Source organism: Hylobates moloch, unplaced genomic scaffold, assembly GCF_009828535.3.
Source record: "Hylobates moloch isolate HMO894 unplaced genomic scaffold, HMol_V3 SCAFFOLD_6, whole genome shotgun sequence".
Taxonomy (NCBI): Eukaryota; Metazoa; Chordata; class Mammalia; order Primates; family Hylobatidae; genus Hylobates; species Hylobates moloch.
The window spans coordinates 113,170,206-113,194,019 of NW_026652281.1; the positions used below are offsets into that span (position 1 = coordinate 113,170,206).

The 23,814-nt window shown below is 46.9% G+C and overlaps 2 protein-coding genes across 3 annotated transcripts in view; both read left to right on the top strand.

Annotated features, from left to right (window-relative positions):
• TGFBI (transforming growth factor beta induced) overlaps window positions 1–8,900 on the top strand; it is a 34,593-nt gene extending 25,693 nt beyond the window's left edge. Inside the window, exons 11-17 of one of the 2 annotated variants that reach the window (XM_058441221.1) lie at window positions 784–920; window positions 1,737–1,867; window positions 4,162–4,286; window positions 5,910–6,012; window positions 6,578–6,657; window positions 7,741–7,765; window positions 8,263–8,891. In XM_058441221.1, the coding sequence (XP_058297204.1) occupies window positions 784–920; window positions 1,737–1,867; window positions 4,162–4,286; window positions 5,910–6,012; window positions 6,578–6,657; window positions 7,741–7,765; window positions 8,263–8,303 (642 nt within the window). In that variant the 3' untranslated portion in view covers window positions 8,304–8,891. Of the gene's footprint in view, window positions 1–783; window positions 921–1,736; window positions 1,868–4,161; window positions 4,287–5,909; window positions 6,013–6,577; window positions 6,658–7,740; window positions 7,766–8,262 lie in introns of both variants that reach the window. The other variant, XM_032157963.2, reaches the window with a different exon arrangement.
• SMAD5 (SMAD family member 5) overlaps window positions 1–23,814 on the top strand; it is a 281,680-nt gene that overhangs the window by 154,347 nt on the left and 103,519 nt on the right. The gene's annotated exons all lie outside the window — the stretch shown is intronic.

Genomic DNA, 23,814 nt, shown 5'->3' on the forward strand with positions numbered 1-23,814 from the left:
GGACTTGTATTAGCGTAAAAAAAAAAAAAAAATGTCTTCAATAAGCAGGAGTTTGCATGAGAACTGGTTGCTGACAAGGAAGGAAATAATTTCTGGAAAAGTATTGATAACAAAATGAGATCCTGCAGAAGGATCGGAATCTCTTTTTCTGGAGGCCTTCGAGAATAAACCACACAATTATCCAACCTGTATTGTGAAGGAATAAGTCCTTCTTGAATTCAGGAATGAACACCTGGGAGGAGGGATGGAATTCGGACTCTTTCTGAGCTTATGAGAAGAGAAGTCCCCTAAACTAAAATACAGCCCTCCTTGGTCCAAAAGGTGCCTTCTCACTTCTGCTGTACCTTCTTTGTTTTCAAACCGAACAGTTACCCTGGAAATCAAATAGGGAGTACAACTCAACATAGCTCTTGCCTGGGACCAACCAGCACCATTTGGCTAAAGATGGTTATCATCTGTTAAACAAAGAAATAAATACATGGGTTCAATGTATTTATTTCGACGTCGTCAATGGACCTCATGTGTAACTGATATTCTCATTACGGGGCCTCTGTGTGACTTTATTGGGGCCTCTCTAGTCGTTCTTTCCTTAAGGAAGACCATTTATTGTTTTATTTCCTGGAGAAAATACATCATTTTATCCCAGACTTAATAACCCATCCCAATGTATACTCCTTCATCTTCATGGATGATGACCCTGCTACATGCTCTGAACAAATCAGGAGGCCCCTCGTGGGAGGATAACCAACCAGTCCTTTCTTTCTCTGTCCCTCTTCTGTACAGAGCCTGTGCATTGAGAACAGCTGCATCGCGGCCCACGACAAGAGGGGGAGGTACGGGACCCTGTTCACCATGGACCGGGTGCTGACCCCCCCAATGGGGACTGTCATGGATGTCCTAAAGGGAGACAATCGCTTTAGGTAATTAGTTCCATCTCCGGGTGGAGCTTCTGCCCAGTGGTCATGCTGGAGTGGGATGTGGGGCACTAGCTGTTTGTCAAGCTTTCTTCTACCTTGGGGTTTCAGTTAACACTAGCGGTGCACTGCTGTGACCTTCCAGACTTGGGATGGGGAAAAGGCAAGGGTCGCCTTGAAAGCTTACATTGGGAAGAAGGGCTACTTCTAAGAGTGTAATCCTCACATGCATGGAAAGCAGGGAGGGGGGACTACATTTTTATGACTCAAGTGCAAGGAAAACATCACTCTCTCATTGTAAAGCTCCAAGTGAGCCAAGAGCACGTAGTTTACAGTGCACGATGAGCCTGTCACTCTCTGTGCAGTATCTGTTTATTGCAACTGAAAGACCCTTGTGAGTTTGTTTTCTTGCCCTGCTATCTCCATTTCTGACTTGCTCATTCACCTCGGGGTGCTGTCACATTGAATGTTTCCCTGTCACTGACTTCAGCCACCTGCACAAGGGCCTGGAGACCACACCCCTCTGCCCTCCCAGAATCATATCCCTGGAGGCTCAGCTAGTCTCTGGGTCAGCCATACCTCTGCCCTTTCTTTTCCCTCCTTTCTCCTGTGGCCTCTGACCTCTGGCCATTTAACAGAGCTTAGCATTTTTGCTGGGTGGAGAGGAGATGGAGCCTGGAATCACTCCCTCTTTGTGCATAGGGAGGGCATGAAAACCAAGATGTGTGCATTCCAGTGGCCTGGACTCTACTATCCTCAGTGGTGAGGTATTTAAGGAAAATACCTGTCGACAGGTGACATTTTCTGTGTGTGTATCTACAGCATGCTGGTAGCTGCCATCCAGTCTGCAGGACTGACGGAGACCCTCAACCGGGAAGGAGTCTACACAGTCTTCGCTCCCACAAATGAAGCCTTCCGAGCCCTGCCACCAAGAGAACGGAGCAGACTGTTGGGTAAAGACCAACTTAAGTACACATCTCCATTTTTCTAAAGTAATGATCCCTCAGGGCCCCAGCAGCAAACAGCTGGCACATCAAGGATTGACTTGAAGGGATTTAATGACAAGACTATTTGTGGAAGAGTAGGCGGGATTAAAGGAACTAGCAAAGGATGAGGCCAACTAGGGACTAGCAACCCTGGGAAGCCTTTACTACCCCTAGGCCTGGGGGAATGGGAGGATGAGAACAGGAACCAGGGAGGTCATGAGCCTTGGACAAGGGCACAGAACAGCAGCCAGAGCCATGTGCAGCCAGCCACTGTCAGAACCATGCAAGGGGGACCACTCAGCGCCCCAGCCTTCTTCTCAGACAGTTGCCATCTGGGTCTCTCGTTGGCTGATGCGAGAGCAGGAGGGAGCCCACTGATGCAATTCATAGAGCTCAGCCTCCTGGGCAGGAAACCAGGCAGAGAGGAGTAGAAAAGAATTGAGGGTGGCTGCGACCAGCCCAGTCACTGAGGCATGTTTCCCACTGGAGACCTATGAGCACAGTGATAATAAAGCCAGTTACCTGCACTGACTATCCCTCCAGACAGAAGCTTTCCCAAGAAGTTAGTCATGGCTCTGAGAGATCTAGTTGAGGATGTTTGGGAGGGGATCTAGTGGCTACGAGTGTCTAAGAAAAATGAGGAAGGTAAGAGTATCTTGCAGCCTGTGTTGTGAGGATTAAAGAGGATGCCACACACAGGGCCAGGCAGATAGCCTGGTCAATAATAGCCACGACAATGGGGGTGGGGGGAGCAGGAATGGGAGTTGCAGTGTTTAGCTCAGATGCATGCCTGTGAGAGATGCTTCCACTCTCACAGAAAGATGAGACCGAGGAAAAGGAGGAGGAAGAGGAAGGAACTTGACAAACCTTGGGGCCCACATTGTCTACACCTCCCTTCCTACTCTAGAGCAGAATAGAAAGTTCAGGTGGCAGGCAGCTCTAAGTTGAATTTGTGTCCTGTTTAATTTTCTTTATTGCTAAACGAATGCCTGTGTCTGTGATGCTGACGTATGTTCCTAAGGAGAGGGGAGAAGTTCATTCTGAGCATAAACTTTTCATCCTCTCTCTGTCCAGCAAGAACAGAATATTCCCCAGGTGGCCTGAGCCAGCTTGGCTTTCTTTTCATTTTCAATTATGTGGGAGTTGAGGAGGGGGATGGGGAAAGCTTCCCAAACACACCCTCCCCCAGGTCTGAGGCACCCCCGGGGGACAGAGAGTGTTAGAGGTTGGTCCAGGTGTTAGAGATATTGAAAGGACATCCCATGCACCCCAGGGGCTGGTGTGGCTCTGTACTTCCAGGCAATATTTTGTGGAAGGGGAACCTTGTCAGCTCCAGGTTGTGGATGTTTGAAAATCAGTTGGTACCCAATGGCTCCACCCTCTGGCACGCATGTGGATTTGTCAATAACCAAGTGAACTCTCCAAAATACATTAAAACTTCCTCCCTTCTAGGTTTCAAGATGCTGGAAATAGCTGTTCATAAGCCCTGGGGAAATTTAGCCATTTGGCTGGTAATGGGAGTATCTGAGATGAGAGGGCAGCTGGAAACTTTCGGAATGACCTCCCACACTTAATTTGGGAAATGCCTCTGCACCTTTATGGGCAATCAGATGCCTGCCCCAGTTGCTGGAGACACTGATGTGGGCTGAAAGGAATGCTGAGACGTGACGAGGAGAGATGCTGCGGAGGGAATATCCCCCTCAGCCCTGACCTCATCGGCTCCATGGCTCCTCCACAGTACAGCTGTCTACTCTTTTAAGTTCTCCCTTCAGGAAATAGCCGTCTCAAACAGAATGTGCATTTGAGGGCAGAATGTGTAAATATTGCACTACTGTGTTATAACCGTCAGGAGCCATGCTGATGATGAAATGTCCCAGATGCCGGTGCTGGAAAGGTCCCTGGCTTTCCAAGCAAATATTTATCTCATGGAAACATGAGTCATACTCACAGAAGAGTATGGATTAACTCCTTCTCAGCAGCCAGGGAGCCCAGCATCCCAGAGAGCATATTTAACCCAGAAGCCAACTGACTGCCAGGGCAGATTTGTGGTCATGAACACGTGCTTTGTGTCCTCTGACCATTAGACAGATTGTGGGTCACAACGTTGAGTATACAGTGGGAGCTTAATAAGTGCTTATTCCCTGGGCAGGGAGTTCTTCATTTCAGGGGTGACCACTTATATCTTCTCCTCTGGGCCCTCCTTGACCAGGCTAATTACCATTCTTGGGACTAACTCTATCTCCTTTTCCCGCAACTTGCAGGAGATGCCAAGGAACTTGCCAACATCCTGAGATACCACATTGGTGATGAAATCCTGGTTAGCGGAGGCATCGGGGCCCTGGTGCGGCTAAAGTCTCTCCAAGGGGACAAGCTGGAAGTCAGCTTGGTAAGTGTCCTGCAAATCAAAGGCTGGCTGTGCCCTCCCACCAGGGCTCCAGGACATATCTCACCCCCAGGATGGCATTATACACACACAACCTTCAAGATGCAGCCCGAATCTCTGAGTGTAATTCGTCCAAAGAAAAAGAGAAAAGAGAAGAGGGTCTTCAGGGAAATCGAGTGAGATCATAGTTAGACATGAGTGAGAACTTCCAGATTTACAAGGGAATAGAGCATCTGATTTGGCATCTGAGAGAGACTATTAGATCTTCCTTCTCTTAAGGAGGTGGTAGGCAACTAGTTACGTGACTGAAGAGATCAGTCTCTACTCACACCATCCCACCCCCCAAACCCAGGGGTTCACTGAGTTCTACCATGAACCAGACCATCCCAAGAGGCTTTTTGAGTTCCGACACTTGCTCTGTGAGCCTTCCCTTGCTCTGCACATTGATGATATAACTTCGTAACTGCACTAAGAGTGTTCCTAAAGCAGATAGCCAGCCGAGCTCCAGAAATCTCCCTGGCTGCACATGCAGAGGCCACTGACCCCTCTGTGGAGGGACCACTCTTCAGTGTGTGGCTGGCTTCTACTCTCTGCTCCTCTCTCCTGGTCTTCAGCCATCCATTCCTCACCAGTTTCTCACCAGGAGCATAGGAAGATATGCATGTAGGGAGGTAGGCACAGGGATGACTTGTTTGACTTTAGCAGGTCATTCAAGAATCTCCTCGCACCTGGTTTCAGATGCTGGGGTCCTGTCTGTCACAGGCTTCTGTGCCTCGTACCGCCTTGAGTTTGTCACATGGATCCTTCAGGAAGGCCTAAGATAGATTTGCCCTGGGTGGGCCTCCTATGAGAAAATCTTTAGTCAGGCACCCAGGCAAAATGGAAAGAGCCTTTTGCCCAGAGCAGGAAGCCTGTCTTCCATTTCCAGCCGTTCCACCTACTTAGTTTAAAAGAGGCACTTCGCCTGTCTTCAGTCTCAGTCTCCTCTTCTGTGGAATGGGACAATAATATCTACTCTCCTTATCATACATTGCTGTGAGGACTGAGTGGATCACACAAAAAAGCATTATGTAAATTGCAAGGTGCTAAATCCACACAGGAGATTTGAATTAATCCCCCACACTGAAGGTCTGTCAAGGGCAGGGACTGTTTCATTCACCAGAGTATCCCCAGTCTTATACAGGATCTGGCGTATGAAAAGTGTTCAGTAGGCCGGGTGCAGTGGCTCATGCCTGTAATCCCAGCACTTTGGGAGGCCGAAGTGGGCAGATCATCTGAGGTCAGGAGTTTGAGACCAGCCTGGCCAACACGGTGAAACCCCATCTCTACTAAAAATACAAAATTAGCCGGGCATGGTGGCGCATGCCTGTAATCCCAGCTACTCGGGAGCCTGAGGCAGGATAATCACTCGAACCCAGGAGGCAGAGGTTGCGGTGAGTCGAGATCGTGCCACTGCACTCTAGCCTGGGCAACAAGAGTGAAACTCCATCTCAAAAAAAAAAAAAAAAAACCAAGGAAAAAAAACGAAAAGGGTTCAGTTAAACACTTGCTGAATGAATAAAATAAATACATAAATGTATAAATAAATGCTCTACTTTCAACCACTACTCTCTGTTTTTCTTTTAGAAAAACAATGTGGTGAGTGTCAACAAGGAGCCTGTTGCTGAGCCTGACATCATGGCCACAAATGGCGTGGTCCATGTCATCACCAATGTTCTGCAGCCTCCGGGTAAGTGTCGCATCCCCACTGACTCTGCAGCCAGTCCTTTTCTCCATGTGGCAGTTGGTGGAGAGAAGAAAAACTGTTCTAAACAATGATCAGAATAACATGTAATTGTGATAGTTAAACTGTGCCTATGTGACTGATTGCAGAGTGAATTGGGAGCTGTTGGTTTTGAATGCACCACACTAAGGAATGTGAGGACACATTGCTCTTTGCGGAGTTGCCCAGCTATATTAACTCCCCTTGGACACAGCCCAGTTTTCTGTATTCGCGTGGATGCTGTCCGCATGATTCCCAGCACTCCTCTTACAGCATCTCACCTCAGTGTGTGTTCCTTGCCTCCAGTGCAGTTGAACCTCAGTCCTGCCTCTCCTCATGTGTGCATTCACCTTTCTTGGCGCTCTCTCCCCATGGGCCAAGTTCTACCATGAGTTATGAAACATTATAGAGAAAACATATCTTTGGAAATGTGAGCCAGAAAGCCCACCGTGGTGCCCCTCAGTCACGGTTGTTATGAATGACATGCTAATGGTTTCACTCTGGTCAAACCTGCCTTTTCTTTCCTCTTCAGCCAACAGACCTCAGGAAAGAGGGGATGAACTTGCAGACTCCGCGCTTGAGATCTTCAAACAAGCATCAGCGTTTTCCAGGGTAAGATGCCTGCTAGGTTTGCACCTAGCCTGAGCAGCCTCAGGTCCTCTGTTTGGGCCATAGAGGAGCCTCTCCAGCCCCTGTCTTCCTTGGCTGTTCCCCAGGGCTCTCTTAAAACTTCTCTCCACTCCCACTGGGGCATCTTCAGCCCCAGCCTGTGTCAAATTCAGAGTAAAGAACCCAGGCAACTCCTGGGCTTTCATGGGCCAAAGTGCAGGCTTTCACACAGAGGCCTCTGAGCCTCAAATCATGGGGAAGTCACTGCTGGAGAGAACAGACATAGCTCTGGAAGCCATCTGCCCAAGAGGGCAGCCCATCCCAAGTTCATCTTACAGTGGCCAGGCCTGCCCTGAGCCAGGGCCTCTGGGTCACTCTTCTGCTGTCCATGGCATTGCCCATCCTGGGTGAGGCTGGGGCTCTCCTGGGCACTGTGTGGATTCTGGATACAGGGATACTGGGCTCGCTATGTGTGTGGAGCCATCCCTTCCTTGCCCCAGCCCTACCTCCCTCTCAAACCCTCTCTGGCTCTTTCTGAGCTTCCTTTCCTGCTCCCCAGCTTGCCCAGTACTCAGTGCCCTACTTGGCTCTTTTGCTTTTTTGGGTCAGGTGGAGCCTCTTGGGAATGTGAGGTGCCTTACAGAAAGATTGCACTTCAAGAGGAGAGGCTGCAGGGAGCCGTCCTGAACCCAGAGGCCTGGAACTTACCGTGTCACTTTACTTTTGTACCCAGGAGTCTCCTTAGTGCCCTCGAGAAGGATTCTTGGCCCTGAACTCCTACTCCTGAGGCCACCTCTGTGCAGCCCCAGCTCCCTCAACTCTAGGCTGTAGTCTCAGTGGGAGAGCCTGGCTTGGGGGTCTCCTAGGAATGTCCACCTAAAGCCACACTTGATAGGGGCTTGCACAACTTATGTCTGCCAAGGCCACCTGAGGAACTCCCTGGCGCCTATAAGTTCCACCTTCCCCTTCCTCTTCCTCACCCCAGCATTTTTTCTGAGTAGGGGTGGCAGTGGGCAAAGCCATTGTCATAAGCAGGTGCAGTTATAACTTTCACTAGAAAACCTGACACCTTGTGTTTTCTTTCAGGCTTCCCAGAGGTCTGTGCGACTAGGTAAGTCTGGTCTGGGTTTGAAGTCATTGCAGACCTGTTTAGGCCTTACCCCCAAGCAAGCCCAAGCCTGCCATCTGCTGTATACAGATAAGAACATCATGGTGCAGTAAAACAAGCCTGGCCTTTGCAGTCAGAACAGCAGGGTGACTTGGGGTCAGACCCAGAACACCCCATTTCCTTCTCTGCAAGATGGGGATAATAAGAGTAACAACCTTTTAGGGTTACTGTGAGTTTTCAGCTTAGGAAGTCTGGGAATATTGCAAAGGGCTTGGCAGGAGCCCATGGTGAGGATCTAGTTCCAAGTTGACAGGTAAAGAAAACCAGAACATCGGGCCTGAGTAAAGAGTGAAGTTTCACAAACCACAAAGCACCTGCTATGTGCAGGAGAGCATGGCAGAAGGAGGCTGCTTGGCCCTGGTCCTTGAGATTCTGACAGTGTCCTAGACAGACATGGGGAGATCTGCACCTATCTGACGTTACAAACTTCTCTTTTTCAGCCCCTGTCTATCAGAAGTTATTAGAGAGGATGAAGCATTAGCATGAAGGACTACAGGAGGAATGCACCACGGCAGCTCCCCGCCAATTTCTCTCAGATTTCCACAGAGACTGTTTGAATGTTTTCAAAACCAAGTATCACACTTCAATGTACATGGGCCGCACCATAATGAGATGTGAGCCTTGTGCAGGTGGGGGAGGAGGGAGAGAGATGTACTTTTTAAATCGTGTTCCCCCTAAACATGGCTGTTAACCCACTGCATGCAGAAACTTGGATGTCACTGCCTGACATTCGCTTCCAGAGAGGACCTATCCCAAATGTGGAATTGACTGCCTATGCCAAGTCCCTGGAAAAGGAGCTTCAGTATTGTGGGGCTCATAAAACATGAATCAAGCAATCCAGCCTCATGGGAAGTCCTGGCACAGTTTTTGTAAAGCCCTTGCACAGCTGGAGAAATGGCATCATTATAAGCTATGAGTTGAACTGTTCTGTCAAATGTGTCTTGCATCTACACATGGCTTGGAGGCTTTTATGGGGCCCTGTCCAGGTAGAAAAGAAATGGTATGTAGAGCATGTAGAGCTCAGATTTCCCTATTGTGACAGAGCCATGGTGTGTTTGTAATAATAAAACCAAAGAAATGTATGTCCCGTGTGCATGGTACAGTGTGCTGGTCTGAGGCCATCATGCTCCTCCACACCTCAATTCCATTCTGGAGAAGCTCAGAAAGGAGCCCTGGGGGATGGTTTTGGGGAGATTCCAGCAGCCAGCCCTCAGACACCCAGACAACTCATGGGGGTTTGAGTCTGTCTTTGCCAAACAGGTTTTTATTTCACCCTCCTCTGGGCCTGGGGTTTCAAGTTTTCGGTGTTGCCTTCACCCCGCACTTTATTCCTCTTATTACTTGGAAGTACCTTCCCTCCAGCATGGTGATCCCCTGCCTGTGTGCTGGACTTTTGAGTCCTCAGCACCACCCTGTGAAGTGGTTGCCAGCACAATCCCATTATGCAGATGAGGATACCAAGGCCCAGGGAAGGGAGAACCACCGGCAGCACGTAAAATAGCTGAGCTGGGACTGGACCCCACACCTCCTGACTCTCAGGGACCACCACTGACAACAGAACAAGTCCAGGTTTTCCAGGCCCATCCCCTCTGTGCCAACCCACATTCAGATTCCTTCCCCAGCTCCCATAATCTCTGGCGTCTAGAATATCCTCAGCACTCTGAGAGGTGGTATCATGTGGCTGTGGTGCTGTTGCCCCCTACCTGTGTGGCCTGGGGCCAGTCATGTGACCTCCCAGGGTCTCCTCTTCTGTAGTACGGAGATGACCGTCACATCTACTTCATGGGTCCGTCGTGAGGATGAAATGAGATGATCTATATAAAATGCTTGGTACAGCATTAGGTGGCCTTATTTTTATCCTGCTGTCTGGGACTGCTCAGGATCAATGCATCTGAGAGCCTTTATTTGTGTCTTTCCCACAGGTGGGCTGGCCCACTTTCCTGGAGAATGGGACAGACCTCCTTCCCACCCACACCTCCCTCTGCCAAGGCTGATTCACTCCAGCAGGCGGAGCTCGTTTCACTTCATGGAACCAATGACCCAAAGATATATCCCCAGCACTACTGCTGGTCAGTGCACTGCTGCTGGGAATACAGCAATGGTAGTGGCAGACAGAGGCCCTCTCTTAAATAGCTTCCAGTCTGAGGAAAGACAGATATGACATCAATCCATTAAAATCATCCATCCATTGGTTCCACAAATATTTGTTGAGGGCTACCTATGTGCACCCCCATGTTAGACCCTGGGGAATAGATATGTCATTCTCATGAGGCTTCTCTACTGATGGTGGGGGAAGAGAATTGTCAGCCAGATAATGGCACTACAGCCTGTGTGTTCTTACTGACTCTGAGGACAGCACTGTGGTTCTGTGACAGATAATGAAGGATCTAGAAGCAGGAATGCCTAGGAACTCCCAGAAGTGGGAAGAGATGACAGGAATGGAAGGAACTTACCTGAAGGGGAAGGCATCAGTCTAGGGGACCAAGGGAGAAGGTGTCCTGAGAGGTAAGGCTTAACCTTGGGTGTGCATTTGGTCCCCGTCACTCTCCCATAGCTCTGTCCTGCTGTTCCCACCTCCCCGGCAGCCATGCGAGCTTGGGCGGCTAGTGAGGGCCTTGCTCATGCTGGGTATCCTATGCTACGCTTCACTTTGAGCACCCAAAATACACACACTGCACTTTACCAAGATGACCTCAGAAACCAAAGAGGTGATCCGCGTAAGTTTTAAAGACCCATAAATTTAAAGTAAAAATCACTACAGGATCCATTATAAATACCAAACACTAAGATGTGTGTTTCCACTTCTCCCCTTCATTTGTCCCTGCCACTCCCTGCCCTGACTTTGCCCCACCCCTTAGTAATGTGGGCTCCACTCTATTCTCCAAACTCTCCCTGGAGTGTAATCCTCCTTGTGGTTGAGGACCAGGTGCAGCCTTCCCCTCCCACCAAAGAAGGTCAAATTCCCTTTTTTGGTTCCTAACCATCCACACCCCTTCTTTTCTCATGAAGACTCAGGCTAAGCATTCATTAGGGCTGCCATCTGGAGGATGGACCCTTAGAGCTGAGGGGCCAGCACTGTGTGTTTCCAGGGGTGGGTGATTTTGGGGAGGGAGGTGTGCCTCACCCCATCAGAAGGCCAGAGGGTAGCCCAAGCTAGAAGGAGGTCGCCCAGGCCTTGCCTGAGCCCTGACCACTGAGCTGCAACCAAGGAAAAGGAAGGAGAGGAAGAAGGGGAATTGGCTCTTCTTAGTCCACTTCTGTCTTTGCTGTCACTCTGGGAATACAAAGCCTTCTGGGATGTAGAGAGGACTGCGAAGACCCTCAGCATTGGGCCCTGAGGCCTCCAAGGATGGTGTATGCCTTTCCCACACAGGGGACGGGGTGGCCTAAACCTGGCCACATTGGCCAACTGAGAGGCCAGCTCAGCCATGGGGCCAGAGAGGCCTGCTGTATTGGGCTATGCACCTACACGCATTATTTTTTCTATTACTTACATTGATACTATGACACAGGTAAGTACTACTAAAATTCTCATTTTACTGCTGCAGAAATAGAAGCTTAGAGAGCTAAAGTAGCTTGCCAGGTCACGGAATAGGAAGAGGCTGAAACACAAATCCAGCCATTCTTAACCACGCTTCTCCCTTCTGCCCAACTGTACCAGAGGCCAGGAGGGGTAGCCAAGACAGCCATGGACAAGCAGACATGAATGCCAGGGTGGTCAGAAGGGCTCAAAACCCCTTACCCTCCTGAGAAGCCCCTGCAGGCCAGGTCTCTGCTTGCACAGCCTAGACCGTAACTTGTTTCTATTGCCAGGGCATTAAGAAGAATTAGCAATAGCCATGAGTGCCCCAGAACTCATGTCTGGAAAAAAAGAGAGGAAAATACCCCTGTGCTTGAAAGCATAATTCAATGTTATGCTCTTAGAAGAGCTGCCTGGAATATTATGCTCAGAACTCTTTTCAAAGCCAGGAGAGAAAGCCATGGAATGAGGGATGGGCCAGAAGCCCTGTCCAGAGAAGTCAAATGAGGCCACCTTGGGCCATCCCTATCTGGCAGGGAAAGAAACTCATCCATTCCAGAAAGCCAGAGAGCCAGTCCAGAGAATAAGTGGTGGGTGGAGAGGAGAGGAGTCTGGGACAACCTCTACACATACACACATTCATTCACACACACGCATGCACACACACCCTTGCATGGGAAACCGAAGACACAGCCTTAGGCAGAGAAAATATGCACAGCACACCCACTTGTGGTTGGGGAGAGGACTCCAGGACCTGGAGGTGGAAGGCAGCAGCCGGGGCTCTGGCCTCAGGCCTGTTAAGGGAGGCTCCCCAGAGCTACTGCACCCTGTCACTCATGCAGGCCCTAACAGTCCCTGCAGTGCTGGAGCTCACCATCATTTAGGGAGGCGATGGAGGTCACTGAGACGTGAAGAATGAAGAGGGTGGGGAAGAGAATTCAGTCTGAAGAACAGTGTCATAAAGCCTCTGAGACAATGTGAGAGAGTTTTGTGTGGCTAGAGAGGAGAGAGACAATTCCTCTGGTGAGAGGTTTGGGAGCCAGACTGTACTGGGCCTCATGGGCTAAGTACTAACAAAATTAGTATTAGGAATTTTAGACATTATCCTTAAGACAATGAGACGCCACTGGAGGGTTTTAGTTGGGGGAGGGAGATAGAGAGGGGTGTGCAATGATCAGATATATATTTTATATTTAGTAAAATATACATGGCATAGAATTTACCACTTCAACTATTTTAAGTATACAATTCAGTGGTATTCAGTACATTTCCCATTGTTGTGCAACCAATCTCTTTTCATCTTGCAAAACTGATCTGTTCCATTAAACACTAACTCCCCATTCTCCCTTCCCTTCTGCCCTTGATAATCTCTGTTCTATTTTCTGTCTCTATGAATTGGAGTTCTCTAGGTATTTCATGTAAGTGGAATCAGTATTTGTTCTTTGTAACTGGCTTATTTCACTTAGCATAATATCTTCAAGGCTTATCCATGTTGTAGTGTGTGTCAGAATTTCTTCCCTTTTTGAGGCTGAATAATATTCCATTGCATATATATACCACTCACTTTGTTCATCCACTCATCTTTTGATGTACATTAGGCTTGCTTCTACCTTCTGGCTCTTGTGAATAATGGTGCAATGAATGTGAGTGTACAGCTATCTGTCAGAGTCCCTGCTTTAAATTAGCTTGGTTATACCCAGAAGTGAAATTGATAAATCATATGGTAATTCTTTTTTAATTTGGGGGGGAATTGCTGTAGTGTTTTCCATAGTGGCTGCACTATTTTACATTCCCCCCAACGGTGCACAAGGATTCCAGTGGCTCCACATCCTCTCCAATACTTATTATTTTCTGGTTTTTGGTAATAACCATTCTATTGAATGTGAAGTGATATTTCATTGTGGTTTTGATTTTGTTTTGATTTTTAATGATTAGTGATGTTGAGCCTCTTTTCATGTGCTTATTGGTCATTTATATTTCTTCTTTGGAGAAATGTCTATTTGATTCCTTTGCCCATTTTTTAAATGGGTTTTTTCTTTTTTAGTTATTACACTTTGGGAGTTCTTTATGTATTCTGATATTGATTCCTTATCAGATATATGATTTTCAAATATTTTCTCCCATTCTGTGGGTTGCCTCTTTACTCTGTTGACAGTGTCCTTTGATGCATAAACATCTTTAATTTAGATGAAGTTCACTATATTTATTTATTCTTTTATTGCCTGTACTTTTGGTGTCATGTTCAAGAAATCATTGCCAAATTTAATGTCATGAAGGTTTTCTCTTGCTTTCTTCTAAGAATTTTAGTTCTTACATGTAGGCGTTTTATTCATTTTTAGTTCATTTTTGCATATGAAGTAAGGAAAGGGCCCAACTTCATTCTTTTCCATGTGGCTACCCAGTTTTCCATGTGGCTACCCAGTGCTGGGAAAAGATTGTCCTTTCTCCATTGAATGATCTCAGCACCTTTATCGAAAATTATTTGACCATACAGGCAAGGGTTTATTTCTGGGCTTTCTACTCTGTGCCATTGGTCTGTATGTCAGTCTTTATGACAGTACCACACTGTTTTGATTATTGTAGGCTTGGCATAAGTTTTAAAATTAGTAAGTATGAGTCCTTCAACTTTGTTCTTCTTTTTCCAAATTGTTGTGGCTATTGGGAATTCCTTGAGATTTTGTATGAATTTTAGGGTAGATTTTTTTCCGTCTGCCAAATATATCATTAGGATTTTGATATGGATTATATTGAATCTGCAGATCACTTTGAGTACTACTGACATTTTAATAATAGTAAGTCTTCCAATTCATGAACATGGGATGTCTTTCCATTTATTTATGTCTTCTCTAATTTATTTCAACAATTTTTTTACAGTGTTCAGTGTACAATCTTTCATATCCTTTGCTAGATTGATTCTTAAGTACTTTATACCTTTTGATGCTATTATACATAGAATTCTCTTCTTAATTTTTAAATATGTTTTTAAATGATTGTTTTGGTTTTTGTGTGGAAAGTGGGTTGAAGTGGAGGGTAGGAGTAGCAGCTGGGAAGCCAATTAGCAGGCTGTTACAGTCATCCAGGCAAAACATGATGGAGGACCAGGGTGGTGGCACTAGAGATGGGAGGACACAGAGGAACTTGAGACACATTTTGGAGGTAGAACAAATAGGACTTGAATATGGGTTGGAGGAGGAACATGAGAGAAAGGGAGGATTCAAAAATGGTACCAAGGTTTTTGCCTTAAACAGCCAGCTAAAGGGTTATGCCTTTTTTTTTCTAAAATGCAGAGCAGGGAAGAAGCTATGGTAAAAAAAAACCTAAGAGTCTACTTTGGATAGTTTAAGTTTGGAAAGCCAATTAAAAATCCAAGTGAGATGTTAAAAAAAGCTGTTAGATATTCAAACCTAGAGTCAAGGAAAAGGTCTAGGCTGAGATGGAGTGTTGGGGAGTTAGTAGCTATAGGTGCTATTTAAAAAGAGTGACTGGATGTGATCTCCCAGGGAGAGAGTGTAGAGAGAGAAGAGAGCCTGAGACAGAGCCTTGGGTAGCTCCAGCATGTGGAGATCTGGAAGAGGAAGAAAAACCTGCAAAAGGGTCTGAGAATATGTATATGGAATCCTAGAAGCTGAGGAAGGACAGCCTTTTAAGGACAAGCATCAATTCAGATGAATTATTGATGTGTCCGATGGGTTTAGCCATGTGCATGTCATCAGGAATCATGGCAAGCGCATTCTCAGGGGAGATGAGAGGACTGACTCTGGGCTGGGAGGAAAGGGGGCAGGAGAGAAGGATACATTTTCTGCTGTGAGTGCTTGAATGGATGCCATTTTTCAGGGATTGAGAACCCCACAGGCATATGAAAACCTGGAATTCTACTCGTTCAGTCTTACCCTTCATTTCAGAATCCGCAGCTCCTTCTTCAAAACCCCCGTGCGTGTGCCACCATAGCCCTAAGGACTTATTTGGGTTAATTCCCCACTTCTAGTTTGGCCTTCCCTGCTAGGAGGTGAGCTGCTCAAAGGTATGTAGGGACTCCGTCCAGTGCCTAGCATAGGGCCTGGCACACAGTATGTATTCAAAAAGTGTTATCTCAGAGCCTGGCTCCTTCAGTCAACAAGCTGTGTTTCCAGAGAACAAATGGCTCCTTCAGTCAACAAGGTGGGCTCAGGCCCCTGTTGCTCTCTAAAAAAGGAAGAGGAAGCTTCTCCAGACCCCCGAGGTATCCTTCTGGGGTCTCTCATGCATGTGGGCTGGAGGAAGCCTGCAACCAGAGCTCTCCTCGGGTCTTCTCAGGAAAGCAGGGTGGCTTGTGAGCATCACCATCCCCAGGGAAGCCTCCTGCCCAGCTATGTGTGCCTCGGTCCTCTCTGGCTAAGACTCCCTAACTGAGAAAGGGCACCCCTGGGTCAGCAGGCCCCAACTCAGAGAGAACATCTGGGCCCAGAGAACAGGTAAATGGCTGCTGAGTCACGCTGCAGAAGGGCTGCTTCATCTTTAGCAGGTGACTCCACCCTCTATCCCTTCTGGGGAGGAAGTTTCATGCTTGGAGGGTTTTTCCCCATTCCCAGCATCCTAATTCTATTAGAAGAAAGTCTGAGATTTGGGAGTAGCAGAGACAGAGGGGAAAAACTTATGATTAAATATCCTCATTTGGGCGGAAATGAGTTTTTGAGTGAACAGATGGAAAACTACTCTCTTCTGTCAGTGGGGTGGGTGAGTCCCTGCGGCTTCTTGGCAACAGCTTATGAATAATTCAAGTTCAAGGAAGCCATCTGCACGCAGGGACCTTTCCCTGATGACAGCTCTCAGTTGGGCTTCCAGAATCGGAGGGTGAGGGAAAAAGCCCTGCTAGAGGGGCTGTTTTCAGCCAGCTTTGGAGGGAAGAAGGCTTGGTCCTTCCTATAGTGGAGGGAGGAGAAAAGAAGGGGTATAGGAATAAGCACTCCTGGGTCCTCAGTTGTTCAGTGATGCCTGAGAACTAAGGAAGAACATGGTCTTTGAACAGCGAAGATGTAGCTCAAATCCCAGCTCTGCTTTGAGAGGAATCACCTACAATCAGATCCTATTCACTTTTAGACTAGAACAGGATTCCTAATCTTCCTTAGGCCAGGGACTCCTGATAAAAGCCATGGACCCTCTCCTCAGAAAAATGCACAGGTATCTACAATACACACGATTTTGATGACCACTCCCCCTCAAGCCCTGTATTACTCCATTTTCGTGCTGCTGTGAAGAAATATCCAAGACTGGGTAATTTGTGAAGAAGAAGAGGTTTAATGGACTCACAGTTCCACATGGCTGGGGAGGCCTCATAATCATGGCAGAAGGTACAGGAGGAACAAAGGCAAGTCTTACATGGCAGCAGACAAAGAAAGTGTGTGCAGTGGAACTGCCCTTTATAAAAGCAACAGATCAAGTGACACCTATCAACTATCATGAGAATAGAACAGGAAAAACCCACCCCCATGATTCAGTTACCTCACTGGCTTCCTCCCGTGACATGTGGGGATTATGGTAACTACAATTCAAGATGAGATTTGGGTGGGGACACAGCCAAACCATATCAAGCCCCTATTCGAAATACATTTCATACAGACTTATGTGCTTCTTGCGTGCACAGTACTATGTGCTTCTTGCGTGCAGTCAACAAATCCTCTACCCCCAAAGCATCAAGCTTGGACATTGCACACATTAGGTCATGCCTAAACATAGAACAAGTAGGGCATCCAACTGCAGCCCAGTTTCTTTGCCTGCAACAGGGCATAGAGGCTGTCCCCCAATGGCGCAGTGGCAGCCTAACAGCAAGAGAGAAAAGAGAAGAGCCATAGCCAGGTGTGCTGTGGAAAGGCCCTCAGAGCTCATGGCACTGATTTGCTTAGCAAAGTATGCTGCAGAGGAGAAACGCTGTGATGTCAGGAATGTAGACGACCTTTACTCCACAGGCAAAACTGTTTCAGTACCGGAGAACCCATGGGCTGGGAAACCCTGAGAACTTAAGTAACATGGAAGCACATTCTTTATGGTTTATTATTTACATACTCGAGAGAACTCAACCAGGAAGGAAATCTTCAAACACATTTATCAATAGTCTATCTCTTTGTTTGAAGAGCATAGAATTTACACAGGTGAATGATTAAAAATAAAAGCCCTTTTGTCATCTTTCTAACCAGATTTTTAGAAAAATTGTATTTGTGAATTTAGTTTTATTTCCTAATGTGTCTATTGTGTTATTTTTAACTTTTAAATTCAACTTGAATTTCATTTCCTCTAAGATGGAAATTCAGGGTCTTAATGAATTAATTTCACCTCGAAATTTTTATTCCACCATCAGAAATGTATCAATTATTTCCCTATTCATTGCATTGTTCTGCCTTCTTGGTGATATGTTTCATTATTCATATCAGCTGTGTCTCTGGGCTACAATATCTGTTCCTTTGATCTACATAACTATGCTTGCACCTGGACCACACCACGTAAATTGGTGTTAATTTAGTATCTTTTAATATCTCATACAGTCAGATCTCTTTGCTTTTGAAGATAACTTTTTTCTTTTTACAAAATTGACACTTTCTCCTTGTGGAAGTTTTAGAAAGTATAGGCAAGCAGAAAGAAAAAAGTAAACCATTATCAAGTCACTGGAGCAGATTCTTTCAGATACTGTGTTTGAGGAAAACATTAGCATATATAATATATTGCAGTCTTCCCCTATTGTGCTATAAGTTTCAAAATAAAAAGAAAATAGGTATTGTGGTAAGCAGAATTTTAAGATGGCCACCATGACTTTTGCCCCACAGTGTTACTCCCTTGATAGCAAAAAGGAGATAATCCAGGTGGGCCCAATCAAATAACAGCCTTTTAAGCAAAGCCTTTTCTCTCCAGCTGGTGGCAGAGGTGGAAATCAGAGAGATTTGAAGCCTGAGAAGGACTTGGTGCAAGATTGCTGGTTTGAAGAAAGAGAGGCATGAGAACAAAGAATGCAGGCAGCCTCAGGCCGACAGCCAGTGAGGGGATGGGGACATTGGACCTTCAGCTGCAAGGAACTGGATTCTCCACTAACCTAAATTAGTTTGGAGAGGGAGTCTCCTCTCGCTCCTCCAGAGAGGAGCCCTGCTGTCACTATGCCTGTGAGACCGTGAGTAGAGAATCTGGTTGAGTCCACCCAGAATTCTGACTTTACAAAATTATGAAATATTTGATGGGTATTGTTTTAAGCCACTAAATTTGTGGTAACTTGTTAGGCAACAATAGAAAACGAATATAGGCCTTTAAACCAGTGGATGATAGAAACACCCTTTGTCATGTTTCTTACTATATTCTTAAGAAACATCATATTTGGGAATAAACCTGTGAATTTTGTTTCATTTTCTTCACTCTGCCTCTGCAGAGACCTCTGAGTAGGTGGAAAGTCTGAGTCCTGGGCCAAGAGGGGTCTCTGGGCCTAGGCATCAGGGCCAGGCCCCGTGAGGCATTACTGTGAAGAAAAAGACCCTTAGGAATCAGGGGGATTCCCCGGCCCTAAAACTGTTCCAGGCCCGCAGGCACCTGCCAAGAGCTAGGGTACAGAACTCCCCTGGGGCTCTGGCTGCACCTTCTACCACATGCGTTCCTGGGCTTCTGCCCTGATAAGCTAGTTGACAGCCTGAGGACATCCACACACATTAGGATGACATTGGCTGACAAACTGTGATCTCCATCAGCTGGGCCTGTGAGATTCCACGGGGTCTTCTGGGAGTAAATGTCCACTTTTGCATTTGAACGTATCGAAGGCTTCAAATTTCTGCTCCAAAGCAGTCAAGGGTGGCTCTAGGGCTGGCTGGAGAGAGAGAGACTGTGTAACAAAGGGCCGTGGAGCTCCTCACACCCTCCAATTAAAGCCACCTCTTATTGAAGGCCTGGTTTGTACAAAGCCTCATTCTCACTAGTTTACACTCATGTTCTCATTTGTTATAATGTTGTTTCCAGTTTACAGAGGAGAAAACTGAGGCTCAGAGAGATTGAGTAATCACTATGGACTGAATGTCTGTGTCTTTCTAAAATTCTTATGTTGAAAATGTAATCCTCACTGTGATGGTGTTTGGAGATGGGGCATCTGGGAGGTACTTAGGTGATGAGGGTGGAGCCTTCATGACAGGATTAGTGTCCTTATAAGAATGGTGGAGAGAGCTTGCTTCCTCCCTCCACCAAGTGAGGCTACAGCAAGAAGGCAGCCATCCGCACATCAGGAAGAGGGCCCTTACCAGAAACCGAATTGGCCAGCACCTTGATCTTGGACTTCCTTGCCTGCAGAACTGTGAGAAATAAATTTCTGTTGTTTAAGCCACCCAACCTATGGTATTTTTGTTATAGAGGCCTGAACTAAGACAGGAATTTACCTAAGGAAGCTTTGTTATATAAGTGATGACGTCAGGATTCTAACTTAACTCTGACTCTAGGTTCTTTTAACCACTACCTTGGGAGGCCAATGAGAGGGTGTGCATTCAGCAACAACACACAGAGAAGTGGTTCTCAATCCTGATTGCTTGTTAGAATACTCCAAGGAGCTTTTCAAAATTCTGATACCTAGACCAGAGATTCTGATCTTAATTGACCTTAAGGAAACCCAGTCCTCAGCAGTTTTAAAACTTCCCCCAGGTGATTTCAATATGCAGAGCAAAGGTTCTCCAATATTACCATGCATCAGAACCCCCTCAGAACCTCATTACATATACAGATTTCTAGGCTGTACCTTGTCATCCTGTTTCAGTTATGTAGGGAGGACCCCAGGAATTAGCTTCTTTAGCATACCTCCCAGCTCAGTGTTTCTCAAACTTGTTCAGATGAAGATTCTGACTCGAGAGGTCTGGGATGGAGCTTCAGACTCTGCATTTCAAACAAGTTTTCAGGTCACACTGCTATTGGTCTAGGGGCCACACTTTGGCAAATACCTCAATAGGTGTGGAAGAGCTGCCCTAGGCTAATGTTTCTAAAAGAGTAGTCCTGGGACTGGCAGCATCACCCGGGAACTTGTTAGAAATGGAAATTGGGAGACCCCCTCAGCCCTACTGGATCAAGAATTCAAGGAGTGGTGCCCAGCTGTTTTAGAAAGTTCCCACCCCAGGTGACACAGGGTACAGTTTGGGAACCACCACCAGAGGGAGGGCCACATCTGCTGAGACAGCCACTCAGGGCAAGCAGGGTGCCAAGTGTCTTAGAGGTCTTTTCTTTTCTCAAAGGCAAAACTCTGTTTCCCCAGGGGGCCCAGTCAGGTTGAGCAGTAAGAAGACTAACGTCCTACCAGCCACATCTGGAACTCAGCATGAATTCTCCAGTTTCCCAACAAGGTCAGGGGCAGTCATGTTGGTATCATTATGTAAATATGCAAAAAGCAACATTCTTGAAGGAAAGCCCTTGACTTTGATTTTAATGAGATCTGGCTCAGTCCTCTCTCCAGATGTCTATTTACTGGCTTACCAACAGCTGCCAGGGAGATGCAATGCAGGGTTGATTTGTTTGTTTTCTCTCAATTTAATGCATCAGTTTCTGGAGCCTAAGTACCTGTATCTGGAAAGCTGTGGGATTTCCATGGACTGGGGAAATACAGAAAGTTAATACCTTCCTGAAAGGATGAGTAAGATTTTCATTCTGAACATGTATTCATTTATTCATTCTTTCAGTAAACATGTATTGAATGCCTGTTGTATGCCAAGCACTATGCTAGGGAGAAATGATACCATTTATTGCGTTAGTGATATCTTTATCATTTTCTCATGATGTTTTTCTCATGGCTGTTGTCTCATGGCTGTTTTTCTCATGACATTTTCTCATGGCTGTTTCTATAGCAATGAAGCAATTTCTATGAAGTAGACAGTATCATTAACCGCCCCTCGATTTTGTAGATGATAAGCTGGGACTCAGAGAAATCATCACAAGCCCCCGGTCACACAGTCGATTGTGGGGCCATGAGGCAGGGAGGAAAGTGGGATGTAGTGCTGCTTTATCCATCACCTGTGGACCCGCAAAACTGTGGATTGAGGCACTTGGTTAAAGATCCTAAAGCAAATGGCTACTTGTGCAGAATTAGCCAGCTTGTGTCTGCTAGGTTGGCGCACAGTGACTCCATGTGCCACTGCCCCCTACATGTCTATACCATCCCCAGGAGAGCCAGAGAAAAGAGCTTTTTGACTCTGAATGTCCTCCTGGGACAACTGCCATTTGGTAAGTCATCTCTAATGTATCCATTTATTCACTGTCTCTTCATTGGTCCCTACATCATGCCAGCAGTTTCTCATCACAGGGGAGTGAGAAAAACAAGAGAGGGATGGAAAAAACAGGTCGGACTCACTGGTCCAGTTCTCAGGATAGATGGGATCCCACAGGACCCTCTTGCTTCTCTAGTCTGAAGAGATCCATCCCACCAAGCCCACACTCCCTCCAGGGGTCAGGTGCCAGGATCCCCTCCCCGACAAGGTAACCAGGTACCCTTTTCAGGGGTCTTTGGTCTGGGCAAGAAATCCAAATAAGCACCCGTAAAAAGCAGAACCCAGAATGGCTGTGCCTCTCTGAGCTGGAGCCCTGGCCCTCTGAAGACAGCATGCTCAGTTACAGTTGAATGCGGGAGGAACAAGAGAGCCTCGGGATGGGGGGCAGAAGTTGTCCCTTCTGCTTTCTCAGAAAATGGCTCCTGTCCTCCAGCTTCCCACCCCTCTGGGCTGGGGAGATCACATGAGTCTCCCATTTAAAGCCCAGCTGCTCTGCCTGGTCCTGAAATGGAAGCTTTCAAAATCCAGGACACCTGCAAGAGGAGCCAAACAGGCAGCAGGGCACAACCCCACCGAGAAGTCTCTTATAGCTGAGGGATGACCTCCGCACTAAGAAGTTGTGTTGCTGTAATGCTGTTTCAAGTCTGAAACGAAGCATTAAGAACCATACATCAACAGCTTCGGAGGGCAGCTAGTTAGAGTATCCTTTGAGCAGGGAGAGGAGAGTGCTTTCTGCATTTCATCTTCTGCCAAATACATGCGTTTTTCATCATCCACTTGTTTCCTGCCTGAGGCTCTTGAATTAAGATGGGGTGTGTCTCCAGCCATCCTCACAAGGTTCAGATTTAGGGATTTAAATAGACTCAGAGTATCCTCCCACATCCCTCTAGGCCAGCTAGCTTCTATATCCCAATATGACCCCAGGAGCTTTGAGCATTTCCTTGCCTTTTTCATAAAAGAAAATTAGAAGGAAAGGAGGATCAGAATGGATCATCAGTCCACTCTACTGTGTGAGGAATGGGCTAAAGGTGCTCACAGAAAGCAGGGAGCCCAGATGAATGGCTGTTAAGTAGTCCAGGTGAAAAGGGATGGAGTCGGAATTTATTTGGACCAAGTTGCAGTGGCAATGATAAGTGATTGAATTCAGGATACATTTTACAAGCAGAACCAATAGGACCCATCCTCCCCGCCCAAAGACCTCCTGTCTAGAAGCCAGTAGTCATCAGGTTAGACGAATATATATCCCTGAAAAGGGAATGTGGTGATCTTATGGGGGAGGGGATCCTGGCACCTGACCCCTGGAGTAGGTGTGGGCTGGTGGGATGGATCTCTTCACGGTAGAGAAGGAAGAGGGTGCTGTGGGATCCTGCCTATCCTGAAAACTGGACCAGTGTGTCCGAGCTGTCTTCTCCATCCCTCTCTTGTTTTTCTCACCCCCCTGTGAGGAGATGTTGCTGGCACGGAGTAGAGGCCGATGAAGAGATAGTGAATAAATGAATCAAGTAGGGACAGAGAGGCTTTGCCATAAAGGGGACAGAGAAATAGATGTTGTCAGGAAGGGGCATGGGTTAGGGAAGGTTTTGTGTGTGTGTTGCTTTGTTTTGTTTTGCTGTGAGGGGGACCATGTTAAGGTGAGTATGAAGGCCGATGGGAATATTTTGGTAGAGCTGGGGAGCTGGTGGTGTGAGAGGTTAGCCAGGGGTGTCCAATCTTTTGGCTTCCCTGGGCCACATTGGAAGAAGGAGAATTATCTTGGGACACACATAAAATACACTAGCACTAATGATACCTGATGAGCTTAAAAATCACACGCAAAAAATCTCATAATGTTTTAAGAAAGCTTATGAATCTGTGTTGGGCTGCATTCAAAGCCATCCTGAGCCACATATGGCCTGTGGGCCACAGGCTGGACAAACTTGGGTTAGGGGCTGAGATCTGGAGTTGCAGGAGGCATCTCCTGTGGTGACTGCCCGGACACCTCCACTAGAGATGGTGAGAAGGCAGGCAGAGAGCGTAGAACCATTGTGGTAAAGGCATTGGCTTTGGTGGTGGGAAGGTAAGGAGATTCTCAGGTTTGTGTAAATTCATTTCATGAAATTTAAGGCAGATAAATCAGTCTGGGAGAAGGTTTGAGGAGAGGAAATAGGAAATAGTCACACCAGTGTTCTTTAAAAATGCAGGTTCCTGCGCACCACCCAGTGATTCTGATTCAGCTGTCTGGGGTGGGTCGGGGG